General features: G+C 51.6%; 1 protein-coding gene across 3 annotated transcripts in view; it reads right to left on the bottom strand.

Moving 5' to 3' along the window:
• Nucleotides 1–2,026: 2,026 nt before the first annotated feature.
• PRMT7 (protein arginine methyltransferase 7) overlaps nucleotides 2,027–14,879 on the bottom strand; it is a 47,373-nt gene continuing 34,520 nt past the window's right edge. For 2 of the 3 annotated variants that reach the window (XM_065898447.1, XM_065898445.1), the window contains 9 exons: nucleotides 14,580–14,715; nucleotides 13,491–13,574; nucleotides 12,829–12,876; nucleotides 12,070–12,159; nucleotides 8,025–8,186; nucleotides 6,640–6,714; nucleotides 3,506–3,666; nucleotides 2,483–2,579; nucleotides 2,027–2,244 (listed from right to left, as the gene is read on the bottom strand). In XM_065898447.1, the coding sequence (XP_065754519.1) occupies nucleotides 2,065–2,244; nucleotides 2,483–2,579; nucleotides 3,506–3,666; nucleotides 6,640–6,714; nucleotides 8,025–8,186; nucleotides 12,070–12,159; nucleotides 12,829–12,876; nucleotides 13,491–13,574; nucleotides 14,580–14,715 (1,033 nt within the window). In that variant the 3' untranslated portion in view covers nucleotides 2,027–2,064. The remainder of the gene's footprint in view (nucleotides 2,245–2,482; nucleotides 2,580–3,505; nucleotides 3,667–6,639; nucleotides 6,715–8,024; nucleotides 8,187–12,069; nucleotides 12,160–12,828; nucleotides 12,877–13,490; nucleotides 13,575–14,579; nucleotides 14,716–14,879) is intronic. The other variant, XM_065898446.1, reaches the window with a different exon arrangement.

The following is a 14,879-nucleotide window of genomic DNA, read 5'->3' as shown; positions in this document are numbered from 1 at the left end:
ACGGGGCAGATGTGATACCTAGATGTCTGGGCCTGAGCTGAGGCCCCTAGGCTGCGGGTCAGCTGTGTGCCCAGGACAGAAGCGGAAGCAGGGCCAGGGCTCCTGAAGCAGAGCGACTCCAGCACAGCTTTCATCCTTCAGAGGGGCCGCCTGCCTCCCAGGGCAGCTGGGGAGGAGCCAAGGCACAGTGGGCCATGCTTCTCTCCCTACTCATAGGGCGGCCTTAGGCAAGTCATACCTCCCTGTGCCTCAGTCATTTCCTGTCCTAACAAGGTCGCCTCTGCCCAGCCTGCCTAGTGTCCAGAGCAGAGCTGGCCTGGCTCCCCTCTCCCCTCGCACTGCCCTCTGGCAGGGCCTCAGCACTGAGGCCGCCATCACCCAGCCACGAGTTTCATCAAGCCTGTGCACCCCCAGGTCTATGTACAAGCCAGACTTTTCCATTTCGATTTTTAAAAAAGAAAGAAAAGAAATATCTCAGATGTTTCTGTGGCATCTAGGCCTGGGAAGGACGGACCAGGGGTCACCCAAATCCCCAAGGCTCTGCACCTGCCCCGGGCCCAGCCTCCTCCAGAGAAGGCAGGAGGCAGGGGTCAACTTTGGAAGAAAACGGTCATTTCATTTGTCCAGACCACGTTGAGTTTTAAGTATGGATATTAATCTTGATGCTTTTTAACTATTGTATTAACTTGCTGAGATTTAGAAATACTGTTTTAAAAAAGAAAAAAAGACTTTTTTAATTTCTGTATTTTTTTCTGTATTGTATCCTCATGGGACATTAGGGGTTTTATATGGTAAGCACACCTGAGGTTTTGGTAAGAACATTATCAAATATATATCCAGACGATTCTTCCCTAGAAGAAAAACAATCTTTACACCTGATAAAATATTTTGAAAAGAGAGGTGTTTTTTTTTCCTTTACTGGTGCTGAAAGGATGGATAATGAGGAAAAAATAAAACTGTGAGGCTCAAGGCTGGTGTTCTCCACTCATTTAAGTGAAAAGCTAGGCTGGGCCCTGCTCTGACTCCAAGGGGCTAGGCAGCCAGGCGGGGCTGTGGGGAGACCACTGTGGGGGGCCTGCCTTTCCTGCCTCTCCCCACAGGATGGGCACAGCCTGAGTCTGCCCTGAACCACCAGGAAACCAGGCCCCTTGGGTTCTCTTACTCCTGGAACTGGGAGTAAACAGCAGAAGGGCACCTTGAGTGTGGGAAGAAACAAGGCTAGGGCCTCCTTGGGGCTCTCTGACCTTCCCTGGCAAGGCAACGTCGGGGTGACTGCACTCATACCCATCCGCCCCAGACTTCTAGGGGACGAGGTCCTTCTGCTAAAAGGGGGGCACACGGGAAAGAGCCATACCTCCTGGCTCCCTTCTGATGGCTGGTTTCCTGGGTCTGCCTCTGAGGAACTGCTTTGGGACAGCCTCCTCCCTATCCTCTGAAAAGCAGCCTGGTGTCTAGGTGCTGGTCTTGGTCACCTGCTGGTGCTGCACATGGAGGCCAGACCCTTACAAATGTGGACTGGTGCCACTACTTAGCAAGTGAAAGGGTCTGAACTCGGTCTTTGGCCTGGCCCTGCCAGGGTCTTCAAGGCCTGGGGCCCAGCCGTAAGTCTGCAACTCTGCCCCCAGAAGCCCCTCCTAGCTGAAGCAGGCAGGTGGGACTCAAAGGTCCCCAGTGCAGGCCAGGCTAGGCCAGCTCCCACGAGAGCAGCATGCCCGCCCCAGCACTGCATAGCCAAGAGCAGCCCAAGCTGCCCAGCCCAGTCACCTCTGGCTCCGCTCCCTGGTTGGGCAGGAGGGACGCTCTAGCCTTGGAGCTTTCTGAGCACTTCATAACCACTGCAGGGGGGGCTCCTTGGCCCCTCCTCAGCTCCAAAGCCATCCCCGCTTCCCACCACATCTGGAGCAAGGAGCCACAGAGCAAAAACACAAAAAGGGAAGAGGTCTCCTCCAAGCCCAGAGGCCGAGCCGGGCCCTGAAAGGAGAGGCGCCTTCACCTTCCTTCACAGAAAGCCACACCATTCAGAGCCTGGCGCCCTCAGCCACTTTATTTCTCAACAAGTGAGGGTCAGCACCCACGGTCCAGGGCATCTGAGAGCGTGAAATCCACAGTGACATCTCCAGTGTGGGGGTGGAACTCCACGGTGTAGGTGATGGTCTGGGGGCCACCTGGTGGCACTCTGGGGTCTACTGTGGTGTTGAAGAAGTACACAGCCTGCTTGCAGTGGGGGTTCCAACAACAGTACCCCTGCAGGGGAAGCAGCAAGAAGGCGGTGAGGGCTTCTGACACCCCAGCACCCTCCTGGCCAGCCTCCAGCCCAGGCAGCTCGTGGTGGGAAGCTGCTGTTCAGGGCCGGGTGACCTGGGGCCACTGAGGAGTTATCATCTGGCTGAACATGCCAGGAACACCTGGAGCGCAGGCAGGTGGCACGGCGGCACCTGCTCTCAGGGCCGGCCCACTCTGGGACCCACGCACACAGCACTACCTTGTCCTCCGCAGGCTTCAGGAGGCCGGTGCTGACCGTGCTGTCCGGGGTCAGGTGGTATTCCATCCACAGGACGGCTCCGTGGCTCCTCCCAGGCCTGGGGGTGAGGGTGGGATGGGGGGTGGGAACGTTGGGCCAAAAACAAACAGCTGCACGAGAGACTGGCTAAGCATGGTCATGGCTCCCCTCTGCTTTTCAGAAACCTCTCGTCTCTTCCACTTCCATCCTGCCCAGTTAGGAGGCTCCTAACACTCCAACTGACTAAGGCAGCTCAGTAAAATGCTGAGCAAGAAGAGCCACAACCCAAAGGTCCCACTCACTCGCCACAGCCTGGCCAAATACTCAAGAGTAACCCTGGGGCAGGGCCAGCTTGCTGCCGGACCAGCCTCCTCGGCCTGAGGTCACAGAAAGGTTTGGCTCAGAAGGCTCAGAGAGGAGTCCAGGCATCAAAGTCTAGAAGATCTCTCCCAGATACTCTGGATGGCAGGCACAGATGGGCAACTGTCCTGCCTCCCCCTTGTCACAGAAGCCCAAAGGGGTTCTGGGCTCACGGCCTCCACCCAGTTAGAAGAAAGTTTTTCCTCTGGGAAGAAGCCGCCCCTCCCCATGAAGGGAGCTAGAGCTGGAGCTGGATGGGCCTGACCATGCATCACAACGACAGCCTCTGCTAATTCCTAACCTGCTTTAATTCCCAGGAGAGTTCAGGAATATGAGCCACTGGGTAACCATAGCAACCAAATTCACATTTCTCTGCAGCTGTGTGTAACATGCTGCTTAGCTCAAATGGAGTCTCAGATGTGGGAGGATCTGAGAGAGCCCACTCTGGCTCGCCCTCCCCACCCAGAAGCTGTGGGGACCCACTATACACTCAGGGCCACTTCAGGAAGGGCAAGGCTGAGACAAGGACAGCCATCCCACCCACATGAAAGTGGCCAAAGTAAGTGCTTAGCCACTCGGGCAATAACTATGAGAAAACAACCCTGCCACTTCCCCCACTCCCCCCACCTTAGAGACCACACTCACCTCTTCAGCTCGATGGCACCCTCAGCACAGACAGGCTGCAGGGGGACCGGCTGCCGAAAATCAAAGGTCAGGATCTGCTGGGGCTCCGAGCGGCTGCGGCACGGGTACTCCCACAGTGGGTGGGGCTCGGCCTCCTTGCTCTCCCTGAAGTCGAGGGCGTGCTGAGAAGGGAAGAGGAGGTAGGGGTGTGCAGAGACAGAGCCGGGGGGCCAGGGAACAAGGCCATGTCCTCGTCTCCAGAGTTTATCTATGCCAGTGGCCCCTAACCTCCACGGCCCTGGTCCCTCAGGGTAATTGCCACAGTCACGTGGGGCAGTGGGTCCTCACAAAAGACCACAGGTGCCTAGCCCGACCAGCTGGCTTCTGTTCCTGCCACCATTCACAAGCCGTTTCCTCGGTAAGTCACTCTAAGCTTCATTATCTCCCTTTTAAAACTGGATGACTGGGAATTCCCTGGTGGCGCAGTGGTTAAGAATCTGCCTGCCAATGCAGGGTTCGATTCCTGGTCCAGGAAGACCCCACATGCCGCAGAGCAACTAAGCCCATGTGCCACAACTACTGAGCCTGCGCTCCAGAGACACCAAGCCACAACTACTGAGCCCGCGAGCCACAACTACTGAAGCCCGCATGCCTAGAGCGCATGCTCCGCAACAAGAGAAGCCACTGCAATGAGAAGCCCGCGCACCGCAACGAAGAGTAGCCTTCCGCTCGCCGCAACTAGAGAAAGCCCACGTGCAGCAACGAAGACCCAACCCAGCCAAAAATAAAGTAAAATACAATAAAATAAATAAAATAAAATATAAAACTGGATGACACTGCCCATCTCACGAGCTACCTTGAAGACCAACTGTCTATATTGATGAAAACACCTGTCATTTGGACACTTGCCCATTCAGTGACCCTTTCTGAGCACTACAGCTGCCAGATCACCCCCATACAAGGCTCCCAGTCTAGATGGAGACAACTGGAAGACAAGCGAACACAGTGCCTGGGGGACACTGACGAGCTGAGAACAGGGCTGGGCAGGAGAGCTGCCTGGACGAGTGATCTCTAGGCTGCCTCTTGAAGGTTACACAGAAGTTGGCAGCAAAGAGGAGAGTGGACAAAGCCCAGCAGGGAAAGGGCGAAGAGCAGCGCAGAGCGGGCCGAACAGTGCGGGGTGACTGCTGGGGTGGGAGTAAGGGCTCAGGGAGCCTTACAGGGTTTTCCCGCAGGGGACAGACAGGGCCAGACTTCGGATGTACAGATTCACCTGGGCTCCCTGCGGAGGAAGGCTGACTGGGAGAGGCAGGAGGGTACATGGTCCGACAACGAGAAATCAAAGTGCCCCAGACCAGACCAGCAGCAGCGGGGGAAGAAAACTGGCTCACAAAGGACCTGATGGTTATGGAACCCAACAACCAACTGCAAGGGAAGGTGAAGACTTGTCCGGGAGGTTGCTGGGGCCCTGAGCCCAGCAGGCAGGTATGAAGTGGCAGCAGGTCTAGGACAGGAGCACTGGAAGGGGCCAGGCTCAGGGAGGGGAAAGAGAAGATGGATTCTGGAAGCATCAGGTCACAGTGCTTGAAGTCATCTCGGTGGAGAATCCACAGCTCTTAGCTATTTGGTCTGAGCTCAGGAAAGATGCAGACACTGGCCAGCAAAGAGAGAAGATGGGGACAGCTATGGGGGTCTGGGCAGGGGCCTGGGGGAGACCTAGAACACAGGACACATTAGGGGATGAGAAGAGGGGAGGAATCCGGGAAGGAGCCTGAGAAGTGACCAGGGGGAGCCCGGGTGTGCAGTGGTTTCTAGAAGAATCGAACAGTCAGTGGTCTGCTGTGGAGAGGCAGGTAAGATGGAAACTGAAAATGTCCACTGGATTTATTTACTTAAAATATGTTTACACAAGTAATCCACAATCACTGTAGAAAACTGTAAACAGAAAGATAAGCAAAATGAGGAAAATATTAACCACTTCCTAATCACACAACTAACATTTTGGTGTCCACTGCTCCACCCCTTTTTCTCTGCATGTGCAAATTTTTTTCTAATTAAAAAGAAATCGGGGCAACTTCCCTGGTGGCACACTGGTTAAGAATCAGCCTGCCAATGCAGGGGACATGGGTTCAAGCCCTGGTCTGGGAAGATCCCACAGGCCGCAGAGCAACTAAGCCCGTGCGCCACAACTACTGAGCCTGCGCTCTAGAACCCGCACTCTAGAGCCCGCGAACCACAACTACTGAGCCCATGTGCCACAACTACTGAAGCCCACGCACCTAGAGCCTGTGCTCTGCAATAAGAGAAGCGACCACAACGAGAAGCCCGTGCACTGCAACAAAGAGTCGCCCCCGCTCGCCACAACTAGAGAAAGCCCGTGTGCAGCAACGAAGACCCAACACAGCCAAAAATAAATAAATAAATTTATATTATATTATTTTTAAAAAATTAATATTGTACACAATTTTTAAAGGTTACTTTCCATTTATAGTTATTACACGTGTGAATTTTCTTAATACATAAAAATGGGATGGTGCTCCCTGCCCTGCCCTTCTAACGGGGCTCATGACTCTTCACATCCATCCTGGCTGAGCCAAATATCGCTGGCACTTTCATGACTGCTCTGGGTTCTGGGAGATGCAGATCCTGGTGGCTGACTTGATCCCCTACTGATGTACAAATAACCCTGCAGGACCTTCCTTGCACATCCCACCCCCCTCCATGCTCTAGCACTTTCCCCTGGAATGGAGTCCCCAGAATGAAAATAGCTGGCTCAGAAGGTTGCCAAAATTGCCTTCTAGAGAGACCGTCCGAAAAGAGAACAAGCTGCTGACACTGGTAGGAATGGTTCCAGTGGCCTGGTGGTGGACAGGCCCCAACCCAAAATTCTGATTCAGGGATTACAGCCCAGGGCCTAGAATGGCCTAATACCAGCCAGACTTGGAGACCCAATGGCTCTCAGGTTCATGCTCATGGTGAACCAAGTAGAACGGATACACCTGCCCTCGCTGCCCCCAACAGAGGAGCTCTCTGCATGCTGCCTGCACTGCCCAACCCAGGTCCCTCCATGGAAGCCACATATCCCCATCAGAAGCCTGTGGCCATGTGGAGTGGGTGGGTGGAACACTGTGGGTGGGAGCTGTGGCCCTGCCTACCTTAATCATATCATCCATGATGTGCACATTGAAGCCTTCACAGTCACCACAGGGGCTCCGGATCCTCCACAGGTCCTGTAAGGAAGGCACAGCCTTACTGACACCCACCCAGCCAGGGCACACCAATATCCACACTCAGCCAATGGGGGCGGGTGGGCAGGCACGCCAAGGGCTCTGTGGGACAGCCCAGAGATGTCCACACCCACCCAGGCACACGGAAGTGTGGTGACAAGAGCAGGAAGGGTAAGTGAGGTCAGGCTGGGGGGCTGCCCCAGGTCCAAACCTGAAGCACATCTTGCTGCTCCCGCAGGCCTGGAAGAAATGCCCACAGTTGAATGGGCCCAGAGACACCAAAGACCCAGGATGGCTCCTCAAACCTGTAAAGCCCCCCATGATCCCAAGCCCTCTCCTATGAGGGACAATCGGCCAGAGCTACCAGGATAGTGTCTCTCCCTCCTTGTCCATCCTGAACACCGGTTCATTGGGAAGAGCTCTATCAACCAGTTCTCGAGGCTCTACGCCTATAAAGAGAGCGTGAGGACAGGATCCCCGGAGGGGACCAGAGGTGCACTCTGGCCAGTCAACGTTGCATTCTCTGTCTCTTGGACGTATGCCTAGGAACAGTGTCATTCTCCACATTCCCTCTTTGGCCATGAAAACCAGAATTTACATGGAATCTGATCAAGTGAATAAAAAACACAAAAGAAATGCCCAGAAAATTAAGTGATGGAACCACTAAGCTACCAATGGATAAAGCTGTTCTTATCAAAGAAATATCAAATGACATTCATGCTACATTTCAGGTTAAAAGCATTTCAAAATCCTTTTAATAAAAAATGCCTTTCCCAAAATGACTTTGTGACTGTGGTTCTGCTTTGATGAGAAAATTAAAATGAAGGTTTTCAATTTTTCTCGCATAAAGAAGCTGACTCGCCCATCTCAAAATGCTTTTAACAACGGGAGCCTCAGCTCTCTTTTTTTTTTTTGCCAGAACAGTCACTTTATTAATAGGAAGTGGGGGCCAGGCCTCTCGGCCCAGCGTGGCGCGGGCTGTGTGTGAGGTATGGTAACAGAATTGGAGCCTCAGCTCTTAATAAGAGCAGAGCAAGCTGAACAGCTTATCTTCTGAAACTCTTAATTTATATTTTAAAATTATTCTGATAAACCATAATTGTAAAATGACAACACACAGCCATTTCCATTTCATGTGCCAAATTACTTCATTTTTACAAAGGCAAGCCTCTTCTATTCAGCCCTGCAGTGTGATGACACAGAAAAACAGAGGCCCAAACTATTAAGACCCTAGTTGCTCCATCTGCATCCAAAGTCTTTACAAGAAAACAAGGTCCCCCCATCCCCTGCCCGAAAACTTCTGGGTAGCCTACCCTGAACTCCACGACCATCATGTGCAGCGAGGCAGCCTGGGGCATCACCACAGCGCCAGGCGCCAGGTGCCTGTCCACAGCAGTCCGTACATACCAGAAGTACAGGTTGTGCCACGGAAGCAGGCTGGTGGTGAAGAACGGCTCACCCAGGAGGAGAGAAACCTGGCGATCAGAGCAAGAAGCAGGACCAGGGCGTCAGAAGGATTCGGCTGAGGAGTAAAGGACAGGTTACAAGTTTCACAGGCACATTCGTTCATTCATTCACTCACCCACTTGGTCAGTCAGTCAGTCAACAAGCATGTCAAGGTCTGCACCTGCCCTTGAGGATACAAAGATGAGAAACAGACATGAGCCCTGCCCTCAGGAGTGCAGAGTGGAAGGGGCAGCAGACAAGGCTGGGGGCCGTCCTCAGAGAGTGCAGTAAGCTCTGACAGAAGCAAGGAAGGGGCTCGTGGAGAGACTCTAGAGGTAAGAGCATAGGGAAGGGCTTCCAGGATGGCATCCTGTAAACCCTACTCAAAGCCTTATCATGACAATTTACTATCAGCGCTAGTCTGTCTCCTTCACCAGGCTCGGAGACCACAGAAGTAGGGACAGAGAAGTGGCAGCACAGTATTCCCAGCACAGCACCTGGCCCAGAGCAGATGGTCAGTGAAGGTTTGCTGATTAGATGAATAAATGCATGAACAGGAGACAGAAAAGCAAAGGAGTAGGGATTACAGGCAGAGGGATGGGCAGAAGCAAAAGCAGGGGTGTGAAATAGAGCAAGGCCCTTTTGGGAGCTTGTCAGACGAGCAGGTGGGGTAGGACAGTAAAGAAAGGGTGAGGCCACAGAGGTGGAGAGAAGCCAGGTCACCAAAGGCAGCTGATGACAGGTAAAGGGGACTGGACTCTGCCCTGGAGGCAAGAGGGGATCACGAAAAGCTTTAATCAGGGTTTAGTATGAGAAGGAATGTGCTTTAGAAAGATCCCTCAGGAGTTCCCTGGTGGCCTAGTAGTTAGGATTCTGGGCTTTCACTGCTGTGGCCCACGTTCAATCCCTGACTGGGGAACTGAGAGATCCCACAAGCCACACAGTGTGGCAAAAAAAAGAAAAAAGAAAGATCCCCAAAGTATGTAGGAAGTAGGGAGGCTACCTGCAGGTGGAGCTGGGGACAGGACATGACTTGGGCGAGCACTGCTATAGTCCAGGCAAGGAGTAGGGAGTCTGTGTCAAAGGGAGGAGAACCAGACAGCAGATGCTGAGGAACCAGACCACCCAGGGCTGGGCCCAAGCAGACAGGCATCAAGGACAGGGCCAGTCCAAGATGACACATGGGTTCCTAGTTGAGCTGACAGAGATGCAGAAGGAAACAACGAAAACAGAAAGGGGTTGGCCCTGTGTATTCCCTGTTCCCCCAATACTGAGGCAAGAATGCCCACTCTCACCACGTCTACTCAACAGTGACCTGGAGTCTACCCAGTGCACCGTATCAATGGCTTTCAGAATTTAAATTTTCTTTTTCTTTTTTTTTTTTTTGGCCGTGCCGTGCGGCTTGTGGGATCTTAGTTCCCCAACCAGGGACTGAACTCATGCCCCCTGCAGTGGAAGCGTGGAGTCCTAACCATTGGACCGCCAGGGAATTCCCTAAATATCTTTTTAATCCTCATCTATAAGGGAAAGAAAGAGCAACTTGTACACGAATGATCAGAGCAGCATCCTTCATGGGAGCCAAAAAGGAGAAACCACCCAAATGTCCATAAACTGTCCATCAATATGGATAAATAAATGTCCATCAGTATGGACAAATAAAATGTGGTACAGCCATACAGTGGAGTATTATTCAGCAGCAAAAATAAATGAAAATGAAGTACTGATTTATGCTGTAACGTGAATGAACTTTGAAAGAAGCCACCTACGAAGGACTATACGTCATGTGATTCCATTTATATGAAATGTCCAGAATTGGCACATCCCTACAGAAGGAAAACAGGCTAGTGGCTGCCTAGGGCTGGGAGGCTGGGGATAAATAAGGAGTGACTGCTAATGGGCAAGGAGTTTCTTTCTGGGTGATGGAAATGTTCTAAAATTGATTGTGGTGATGGCCGCATAATCTTATGAATATACTAAATCACTGAACCGTACACTTTGCTGCATGAACCATATCTCAGAAAGAAAGCTGTTCTTAGAAAAAAGGCATGGGAGGAAAACAGGCAAAAGGCTTAAATAGATATTTCACTAAACAAGATATAGAATAGCTTATAAGCACATGAAAAGGTGTTCAACATTATTAGTCATTAGGCAAACACAACTCAAAACTACGAGACATCACCACACACCCACTAAAATGGCTATACTAAAAAAAAAAAAAAAAAAAAAAGAGGGCTTCCCTGGTGGCGCAGTGGTTGAGAGTCCGCCTGCTGATGCAGGGGACACGGGTTCGTGCCCCGGTCCGGGAAGATCCCACATGCCGTGGGGAAGCTAGGCCCGTGAGCCATGGCCGCTGAGCCTGTGCGTCCGGAGCCTGTGCTCCGCAACGGGAGAGGCCACAACAGTGAGGGGCCCACGTACCGCAAAAAAAAAAGAGAGACAATACGAAGTGTTGGTAAAGATATGGAGAAACTGGAACCCTCATACATTACTGGTTGGGATATAAAATGGTATACCCGCTTTGGACAACAGTTTAATAGTTTATTTAAAAGTTAAACAGTGAATTCCACTGCGGTCCAGTGGTTAAGACTTGGCACTTTCACTGCTGAGGGCCCAGGTTCAATCCCTGGTCAGGGAACTAATATCCCACAAGCCATATGGCACAGCAAAAAAAGAAGTTAAACAAAAATATCACACAACCCAGCAATTCCAAGCCTAGGTATCTAAGGGAACCGAAAACACAAAGACTTAACATACCCATGCTCACAGTAGCATTATTCATAATAGTCAAAAACTGGAAACAATCCAAATGTCCACCAACAAGTGAATGGGTAAACCAAATATCACACAGTCATACCCTGGAACACTACTCAGCATTGAAAAGGAACAAAATACTGACACATTCTACAACATGGATGAACCTTTCAGCCATGAACAGTGAAATAAGCCTGACACAAAAGACCATATATTGTATTATTCCACTCACATGAAATGCCAAGAAAAGGCAAAGGTACAGAGAGAGAAACCACATCAGCGGCTGCCTGGGGCTAGGGGCTGGGTGATGGAAGTTCTAAAACTAGACAGTGTGACAGTTATATAATTCTCTATATTTACTAAAAAATCTTCAAATTGTACACTTGGAATGGGTTAATTTTATGGTATGTCAATTATATCTCAATAAAGGGGTTAAAAAAAATGTTGGCAAGAAAGATGACAGGTTCCAGCTTGAAGGGCCTGTGGGATATGTGAGATTTGAAGACCCGGCTTGGACACCCACGATTCCCACATAGGAAGGGATGTGATGGTCCTGAGAGGAGATGCAACAGAAGAGGAGAGGACAGACAAGGAGAGAGCACCAAGGACACCTGCAGGGAAGGATCAAGTGAAGGAAGAGAGACCGATGAAGGACTGAGAAGGAGCAGCCAGAAAGAGAAGAGGAAACCCTGGAAAGGCAGCCTCTTAAGGGCCTAAAGAGAAGTATGTTGAGGAGGGAGAGGCCCCTGTTGTGAGGGTGCAGGAGGCCAGCGAGATGAAGCGGCAAGGAGACCGTGTCTAGTAGCCAAGGTTACTGAGGGCCGGGAGCAGTTTCGGAGGCACACGGGGGACTGAGGAACAGATGGGAGGCGGAAGCGTGCACAGCAGTGCTGTGAAGGGAAAAGGGAGGGGACACGATGTGCCGAAGTCGCTCTTAGCAGAGATCGTCTGCCGTTGCTGAAGGAGCAGCCATGAGCCACTTGAGAGCTGCGCAAGTATTTGCTCAGCAGGCATCTCTGCAAACCTCACCACATCCTCAACAGCGGCGAGTCCTTAGCTGGTGAGTGACTGGGGGACACACAGTGAGGTCCGGAGAAGGGGGCAGTCAGGCTGTCTCAGAGCCGTGCTGTCCAGAGCAAACGCAGAGCACTCACTACTTACCTTTTTATCCTCCAAGTCTGCAGGTGTTAATAATTCAGGCCGTTTCTCTATTATATTAATTTTATCTTCCAAGTGGTTAGCCTTGAAGATCTTAGAGAGAAAACAAAACTATTGTTTTTGTCCAGAAAAAGAACATCTCAGTTCCTTTATCTGTCTGCAGTTCTCTGGCCAAACAGTTCTGGAGCACCACTTTCAGCTGCTTTGCAGAACTTCTCCCATCCAAAGGCCTCCTACAGACCTCAGATGAGATCAGGAGCAAAATGTCATAAGAGCAAAAGAAATTTCTCTTGCAGGCACATTGGCAAGACTTAGCTGTAGGCTTGTAGTTCTGGTGGAGGTAGGTTATCCTTCAGAGAGGGAATCACTGGCCAGGAGGAGAAACACTGTCACAGAACCAACCAGTCAGGTCAGTTTGTGAGCAGTGACTCCATGGGCGCTGGTGCCCCAGAAACAAATCTCAAATTCAGTTCTATCACCACAAAGACTTTAGTTTTTTTCATTTTATGTGAAGTGAGGAGAGAAGCCTAAACATCTTCAGCCACAACAAAGTAGAGTCTAAACGCTCACTGCTATTCAACGACAGCCCTAGAAGACTTCCAGGCCAGCTCTCGACTCAGGAGTCACAAGAACTTCACTGGCAGCTCCTACTTCTCCCAGTTCCCTTGGTACCAGCACTGCTTCAAAGTGATCAATCCCAGACTCAGGAAGGCAGGCCCCACAGGTCCCCTCATTATTTCAGTAACAACAATTATCACTTACTTTTTTCATCAGTCTATGAGAAGCTGCTGAATTCTCTATCGTAAATACCTGAAGAGGATACCATGCTATTAGTTGTAGGAGGTGCACTTAACAGAGAAAGAAAACAAAGATTAAAATGCAACTCCAGGGCTTCCCTGGTGGCACAGTGGTTGAGAGTCCGCCTGCCGATGCAGGGAACACGGGTTCGTGCCCCGGTCCAGGAAGATCCCACATGCCGCGGAGCGGCTGGGCCCATGAGCCCATGAGCCATGGCCGCTGAGCCTGCGCGTCCGGAGCCTGTGCTCCGCAGCGGGAGAGGCCACAACAGTGACAGGCCCGCATACCGCAAAAAAAAAAAAAAAAAAGTAAAATGCAACTCCAAGGCAGAGGACAACATCTAACTAACTCTACCTGTGCTCATTATCCCCCTGGGACAGTACAACATTCTGCGCTGAGGTGGCAGACTCAGACTCGGGAGCTGTGGCGATGGGGCAACAGCTATAGCCTGACTCCTACCCGCACACAAGGCAACAACCCCTTAGCCACCAACACAAGCACGCCTGCCACATATGTGGCAGCTGCACTTGAAAGAGCTTTAGTCACAAAACCATGTACCCAGACCACATGACACCCGAACTCAAGAGCGGCCGTCAGGAACCTGGTAGAAGGCACATGTCCAGTACCTGCTCTGCCCCAAGGTGATGGGCCAGTATGGAGAGCAGACTGCCATCACTGATGCACAGGCAGACACTGTCCGGCTTAAGCACCTGCAGAAAAGAACAACCTCAGCACAGATTTTCTTACAATGTCAAGAAATTCCTGTTGACAAACTGACAGGAACATTTCCCATCTGACCCCCTAACTCACTCTGTGATTATTCAATCTTTGATTTCCTCCTCACTCCAACCCCCACACAGCCCGGCTGGATCTTCCTATGCCCTCACACAAGTCATACCTGCCTCCCAGGCTCAGGTGGTAACCAGCCCCCCACTCCAACACAACCACCTCCCTCACCTCTCCCCACCATCAGGAAAGACTGTCCTCAAGCCATCCTAGAGGGCCCAGCTGAAGGGCTGCCCTGTTTATCAGAGGCAACCTCCCAATCCACAACCACAGGCCTCTTCCCTACCTGGTCACAGCACAGAAAGCTGTAGGCATGTCAAATGACTCCCCAAAGCAGGAATGCCTTTATGGGTCAACAGACCCCTCTGAGAGAAACTTAGGATGGTTGGGACCCTCCCTCCCCCCAAAAATGCATGCATATGCATACGTGCACACATATTTTTCTGCATATGACTCCAAGGGGTCCAGAGACCCCCGTCCAAACCTTGTGTGTGGTCCCCAGGCTGAGAGACCCCTTCTACAGGTAGCAGGGAGCAAAGGTCTTTCAGGAGAGTTACATGACAAAATTTACATTCTAGAAAATTTTAGAAAGGAAGCAGGAGATGAGAGGAATAATGGGGTGGCTGAATCCACAAGGATCACACAAAGGAATTGCTGGTGACCATAAAGGCAAAGTGTCCAGAGGTAAGGCAGGGGCCAGGGAGAGGCTTCCATAGAAGAGCAGAGAACAAGCCCTCAGGTAGTCCAGAAACAAGCTCCCTGGCCTCTGCCCAAATGCCCGCCCAGAAGGAGCCGGCTGAAGCCACTCATGGACAGAGAAGGGAGCACAGAAAACAAAACCAGCTAATCATAAGCGAGCAATGAGCTCGGTCGGGTCCATGGGACAAACCCCTCCTGGCCTACAACCACCTAAGGGGCTGGACACTTACCGTCCTCAGGGCCTGGACGTATTGATCAGTTCTGTTCTGATCATTGATCTCTCCAAACCGAGGCCGGTTCCAGAGCAGATGAGCCTGGCAGTCACACACAGGGCGTGCTGGGTGGGCTCTCCCATCCTTTTCGGGGCTGGGCCAGGAAATGAACAGACACAGGGTGATGACCTGCTAGGCACCAGCGAGCATGAAGGCACGGCACAGGGACCTGCCCCAGGGAAATTGAGATGGAGAGGGGACACACGCATGGTCCTCTAGGGGGCAGGAGTCTAGGCACTGGCTGTGGAGTGGGCATTA

The sequence above is a fragment of the Phocoena phocoena genome, chromosome 20 (assembly GCF_963924675.1).
Source record: "Phocoena phocoena chromosome 20, mPhoPho1.1, whole genome shotgun sequence".
Taxonomy (NCBI): Eukaryota; Metazoa; Chordata; class Mammalia; order Artiodactyla; family Phocoenidae; genus Phocoena; species Phocoena phocoena.
The sequence above is the reverse complement of the archived record's forward strand: the minus strand, read 5'-3'. Positions and strand labels throughout refer to the sequence as shown.